This window comes from Festucalex cinctus, chromosome 20 (genome assembly GCF_051991245.1).
Source record: "Festucalex cinctus isolate MCC-2025b chromosome 20, RoL_Fcin_1.0, whole genome shotgun sequence".
In the NCBI taxonomy this organism is placed as follows: Eukaryota; Metazoa; Chordata; class Actinopteri; order Syngnathiformes; family Syngnathidae; genus Festucalex; species Festucalex cinctus.
The window spans coordinates 13,715,231-13,721,950 of record NC_135430.1 but is presented as its reverse complement, the minus strand read 5'-3'; the positions used below and the strand labels follow the sequence as shown (position 1 = coordinate 13,721,950).

Genomic DNA, 6,720 nt, shown 5'->3' with positions numbered 1-6,720 from the left:
AGGGACCACCTCCTTCCCCCCCAGGCCCGCCCCCGATGCCCTCCCCTCTCCTCTCCTCTCCTCCATCTTCATCCTCAGCATCACCAGCAGCAGACCCTCAGCTTCATCCTCATCATCTTCATCATCCCTGAAGAGCGCCACGTTTAGGAGGAAGAGGAGCGTCGAGAGCGCGTACCCTGCGACCACTCCAACCCCCCCGCACCCACACCTCCTCCCTCGTCTCTGGCGCGCGTTCCGCTCCACTCGTCGGAGGGGTTGAAGATGGAGAAATGGCTGTGGAGAGAAATGACGCCAAATCTTCTTTTATGACACCCGGAGCGGTCTAAAGAAAGCAAGGTAAGGCTTTTATTATTTCTCCCCTAAATCCACTAAGAAATCCAAAGAGCGAACAATTAAGATGATAATTGTGTGTGGTAAATGTGTTTTTAATTGACTCTGGGCTCCTCCTAGAAAGCAATGCATCCTTTTTGTTTGTATCGTAAACCCACCGGGCTGATATTTTAATCATTGCATTGTTCTTTTTATTGCTCCTATATAACAATAAAAAAAAGGCTTTTATTCTATTTATTACCCACAATAAATAAATACCAACATGCATTCTAATAAAGCATGAGCTGAACTGTACTGTAGAGCAAATAATAGCTTGTGTCTGCCCCCTTGTGGTCTTGATGCTCTAAAAGGAAAAGTGGAGGATTATTAATGATAATATGTCATTAGAAAAAGGAAGGGGAGGGGGGCTCTTGTTAGCTTTTTAACCTTTTGAACTTTTTTTTTATCTCATAGTGTTGCCATGCTATAAAGGCCCACATTGGTGTTGTGCATGTGTGTCTGCTCCTGTTATGTAATGTCAACCCCCATCACACTGAATCAGCCTCACACCACTTGCTTACGTGAGGCTGTACACAACACACCATAATATTATGACCACTAGTGAAATGAAAGTATGGTGTTCCATTTTCAGTGGTAATCAGAGAGGTGTTCGTTTATTAATGTGGTTGGAGCAGATAGCAAAGTTTGGTGATCGTTTTGAAGATTAGTCTTGGAAATTGGGTGTAGAAGTCTATTTCGGCCAAACACCACAAATCCATGTAGCAGAGGGGGGAAAAAATGAAGAAGACTGGCTTGATTTGCATGAGTGGGCCACAAAAAATATGATGGCGGGGTGGATATGGTTGAGCTCGACACATGCGCTTTGCATAATTTTTTTAAAGTATGTCAGCAACTGTGCTATTTTTTGTGTGTGGGTGAGGGTGCACACAAAGAACACAAGTGAAGAAATATGCAAATACAGCTCTTGACTGGGCTAATTAGGTGAAGCTGTAATCACAGATGAGGTGAGAAACATAATTAAATATAACATTATAAAATATACTGTTTTTATAAAGACTAATTATTTTTGCATTAGTATGTTTGACTGTTCAATTCAGCAAAGAACTTATTGTGCATAACTGGCTCTCCTTGCCCACATTTGAGGGCATACATCACAGTGCATTATTTGCACGTTTTTTTTTTTTTTTTCTTGTGCGGTGGTGTACTTGAAGTGTGCTAATAGCAAAACAAATTGGCTAGCAACACAAATTTAAAAAATTGATCTAAATTTAAACTTTTTTTCTATTGCAAAGCCTTGAGACACCCTATAATTAGCTGAAAATGTAATAAAATTTGCACTCAATCAAAAATGTCATAAAACCCAATAATGTCATAATTTTCTCCAATAATGTAATAAAAAAATATCTGAACTGCATCCAAATGAGCTCTCACTGTTTCTCCTCAGGTATAAGTTTGGATTCTTGAAGAGAGATGGACATGTCGTCACCCTCGCTGCCGTACGGCTCCAAAAAGCGGGTCAAGATTCACCCCAACGCCGTGACGGTGAAGTACGCCACCCACTTCCCCCAGCCAGGTGACGAGGGTTATGACGACGCCCCCTCCTTTGAAGACTTTGGTGCGTTCGCCGAAGCTAACGTTGGGAAGAGGCTGGTGACTGAGAACAAAGGTGGAAGGACTTTCTTCGGAACCATGGAGACCCAGGCCAAGCCGCCCGGCGGCGCCCCCCGGGACAAGGGTGTGGGCGGGCAGTTGGCCAGCTTCGGCGAGGCCAACGTGCTGGCCTCCAGGGTGACCTGGACGGCCCTCTTCGGGGCGGCGGTCGCTCACGGTTGCGTGGCCTTGATCACCCGTCTGGCGGCGGACCGCTCCAAGGTGCCCTCCCTGGAGTTGCTCTTCATCCGCTCGGTGATCCAAGTGCTCTCCATCCTGGTGGTCTTCTACCACCACGAGGCGCCCTTCGGACCCAAGGGCTACCGGCTGCGTCTCTTCTTCTACGGTGTGTGCAACGTCATCTCCATCACGTGCGCCTACACCAGCTTCGCCATCGTTCCGCCCAGCAACGGCACCATCATGTGGCGCGCCTCCACCACCGTTTTCAGCGCCGTGCTGGCGTTCCTGTTGCTGGACGAGCGCCTGGCGTACACGGACGTGGTCACGGTGGTGGGCAGCGTGTTCGGCCTGTGCCTGGTGATGGTGCCCAACGTGGCGGACGAGCAGAAGTCCAGGCTGGGCTTTTGGAAGGAAGCTTTCGGCTACACCATGACGGTGATGGCCGGACTGACCGCCGCCCTCTCCATGATCGTCTACAGAGCTATCAAGGAGCGCGTCAGCATGTGGACGGCGCTCTTCACCTTCGGCTGGACGGGCACGGTGTGGGGCGCATCCACTATGTTCATCATGCAGGAGCCCATCATCCCCCTGGACGGCGAGACTTGGGGATATCTGATCGGGATCTGCATCTGCTCCACCGTGGCGTTCCTGGGCGTCTACTACGCCCTCAACAAGTTCCACCCGGCCTTAGTGAGCACCGTGCAGCATCTGGAGATCGTGGTGGCCATGTTCCTGCAGCTCATCGTGCTGAGGATGATCCCGTCGGTGTACGACGTGGTGGGCGGCCTGGTCATCATGGTCAGCGTTTTCACCCTCACCGGGCTCAAGCTGTACCGGGTGAGCAGGGCCATCCGGCAGGATTACCAGGAGATCCTTGACTCGCCCATCAAATGAGAGATTTGTCTCCGTACTAGTCTTTGTTGTTTACAGCAGCGTTTCTCAAACTGGGGTCCTACAATCAATTTGCAAGAAATTTTGTATCATTAAAAAAATAAAACCATAAAACATACTAAACAATTTAGAGTGAACCTTGCCAATTTGACGTTTGATATTCCCCAATTCCTTTACACTGATCATCTGCGATACAGAGAGCATATTAAACACAAAAAAAAAAAAAAAAAGGGTTTTGTTTTATCCATTCCACAATTTATTGAAACAGGCTTAAACCAGTCGAAACACCTTTTTTTAACGCATTCATTAGCACATTCTCACTCTCTCGTTCATACAGTTCTCCAACTAAGAGGTCGGCGTTCTTGTTTGAAGCTCTCCCAGTTGAATTTTACTGTAAAACTGACACAAAACAAATCAGAATCAAACAGTGTACATTTAAAGACCAACGTGTTCAACCAAATCATATATTTTTGTCTAACGAAAGTCAGCTAGCTTAATGCTAGCATAATGCACAATGTTATTTCACGGAAAGTAGCATAGATGCTACCATCAACCTTCAAACGAAACAATTAGGAATCAAACCTTGTACATTTAAAAATCAAAGTGTTCAACCAATTCATAAAAGTTCATCTAATGAATGTCAGCTAGCTTAATGCTAACATAAAGTAGCATAATGCAAAATTTGCTAATTCTATGATGTTTCTAAACCTTCAAACCAAACATGTTACTTGAAAACAAAAAATAGAACACATATAGTAGGTTGGAAATTGCTAAATATAACGACCACATCGCTAAGTTGACCACGATTAGTGAGATTTTGTAAACTAGCTCCACCTTCTTCACAGCCTTGTTGTTTGTATATCAGCTAGCTAGCGATGATGGATAAATATTGAATTTGGTTAGAATCCTTTCTTTTCAACAGGTCTTGAATATTCAGGTTGCCATATTCAAAAACAAATAATTCCCATGCTATTTAGGATTGCATATGTAGTTATGTTTAATTGGCATTTGTATTGTGAAAGGTCTCCTTGGACCCAAAAGTTTGAGAACCCCTGGTTTACGATGTTTGCTTGGTTGTGCAATTCAAAGAATGTTTGTGCCGTCATCAGATGACTTTTTTTTTTGTAACGTCGTGTCAGTCGTTGAAAGAGTGCCAGTCATGTAACTAATGTCTTAATATTTGTATGTGAAATGAAAACAATGTGATACGGTGACTCCCCCTCCCCTCTGTTACGTTCATGTCAAATTGTTGGCATGAGCGAAAAAAATGGTAAACATGTTTTTGGGTGTATTAAATGAGACATATGCATTTTTCCCACAATTTAAAACATTTTCCAGGTGTCTTAACATGTCTGTTACCATGACTACCAGTGAGTGAGGCTTCGTGGCCTGGCTCTCGTCATCTCGCCAGCAAGTGTATGCATCGCAACAGGATGCATGTAGTCTGTGAGTGTGTGTAACTTGTTCTCATTAGTGTGGCGTTGCAGCCATCATTCAGCCATCACCTCTTCCACGTTGCTCAACTGGTTGGCTCCTATCATCTTGCCTGCAAGTGTATGCATTTGAGAAATTTGTATCTCTGCGCTGAATGTGCGTGTAACAACAGGCCAAGTCTCACCAGCGAGTGTTTGTGTTCACCAGTTTGTGTTCCGGGCAGCACTCCGCGTGTTTGCCGACTGGCTCTTGGCATCTCACCGGCAAGTGTATGCGTTATAGATGTTTGAATCTCACCAGTAAGCGTACGCGTTCTGGTGATTACTTGGCAGTCCACTCTTTTGCGCCGTTCTGTGTGTTGATCGGCTGCTTACTTCTATTTATGGAAGGAGAGGCAAATGTGTGGGGTAAGAAAAAAAAGTGCCCGTAAAGACAATAAAAAAATATTTTAACTCATGGCGACAACTCGGCAGCAAGGGCACATCAGAAAACTTACATAACAATGGAGCTGAGTAAATGAAATATTTTCAGAAATATGCAGATAAAAAAAAAATCACATGGCTGCTTAATTTCACACTTGACAGAGACCCAATTACTTGTAAACATGCCATGTTTGTTTGTTTTTAATCATGCGTAGACGTGTCAACAAGTCATCTTGATATGAAGTGAAACAAACAAAAAACATCATCCTGCTTCATAACATATTGAGTTCTACAGTGGAACCTGTAAAGAACACACTGTTTTTTTTTTTAATATTAACTGAAGTTAATACACAGCAGTCACATAATGTGGACTAATGGATGGTAAAACCGTATTTGTGGTTTGTTGGCAGTTTTATAATCACATGGGGATTATTAGATTATGATTGTTCATATTGTGCTGGACATCCACATATTTTGCCTAATGTTCCAAACAATGATGGATTTGTTTGATTTCCGAAGCACGTCCTCACCAAACTGTGGTTATACTATACACATAGTATAACTTATGGCAGTTTGACGTTGGCGGTTTCACCGTATTTTCTGTTGATTTCTAGTCTACAAGGTCCAAATGCAGAGAGCTCTGCAACGTGTATTTAACGCTGACATGCTTCTGTTTGCTTTCAAACCCGTTGAAAACTTGTTCCCCGAGGCCATTATTAAATTAGCCTGCCCTCTGATGATAACATGTGGCCATCTCTTATTACCCAGGCGAGTGACTCATGTAGCCTGCTGAGTCAGCCGGTTTGTGCAATTTCCCAGAGGGAATGTGAAAAACTGAAATACAGAGCCTCCTTGGTATACGGCGGTCTTGACATTCGACAGTTTGAGAGGAATACATTCATTGGTCATAGACTTATTCCCCAAATACAAAGAAAAAACAAAACATAGTATTCTGACATCTCAAATATGACAGCTAAATGAACAGTTATCCTCGCTGACTGAATTACCTATTGTGAGGTACACTGAAAAAAAAAAAAAAAAAGTTGTAACTAAGATTAAATATCTAAACTCCGTCGTAAACTGAGGACCCCCGCTCCCTTGGAAGAGCATACTATGATGACGGTACCGAAGTGGGAACATTGTACTGACCAATATGTCCGTTAGAGGGCGCTGGCGACTCAGTTTTTATTAAACACCCAGAGTCAGTGGACTTCAATGCAGTAACTTGTCAATAATTACGAAGGCAATTATAGTGGTGTACATTAAGACAACTATGCAGCTGGATGCATTTATGTAACACACCATGTTTAATTTTAACTGCTGCAGCAGTCATAGCACAGATGTTGAATGTTTAACATGTTTTCACAATACCACACATACAACACATTTGTTTGTTTATAAAATAATTGTTTTTAAATACTCACAGTAACGATTAACGCCATCGCTAACGACCTCTCAAGGTACAACTTCAATTTTAATTTGGAATAAACATGATGTCACGTTGCATGTTTTCTTCTTCAGTCAGTGTTCAACACCTCAAATCGAAAAGATGAATAAACATGAGAACAAAGATGGTTTCACCTCCAATGTACATTGTTTTTTTTGTTTTTTTGTTTTTTTGTTCTTAGATATGCCCTTCTGTAAGAAAAGCACTGTTATGATAATTAAAGTGTGGTACACGTTTTCTGCAATGCATTTGTTTGTTCCGTTGAATTTAACTCTTAAGTAGGCTACAATATTTGCATTTAATCTTTAAAACCTGTTTTTAAAATATTTATGTAGATACGATTTTTATTTGACTTTTAATGCACAA

The 6,720-nt window shown here is 42.7% G+C and overlaps 1 protein-coding gene across 1 annotated transcript; it reads left to right on the top strand.

Moving 5' to 3' along the window:
* The first annotated feature begins 189 nt into the window (after positions 1-189).
* Positions 190-6,598, top strand: slc35g2b (solute carrier family 35 member G2b). The gene is made up of 2 exons (XM_077508525.1): positions 190-336; positions 1,775-6,598. The coding sequence occupies exon 2, from the start codon at positions 1,801-1,803 to the stop codon at positions 3,052-3,054; it is 1,254 nt and encodes a 417-aa protein (XP_077364651.1). The 5' UTR covers positions 190-336; positions 1,775-1,800; the 3' UTR covers positions 3,055-6,598.
* The last annotated feature ends 122 nt before the right edge of the window (positions 6,599-6,720 follow it).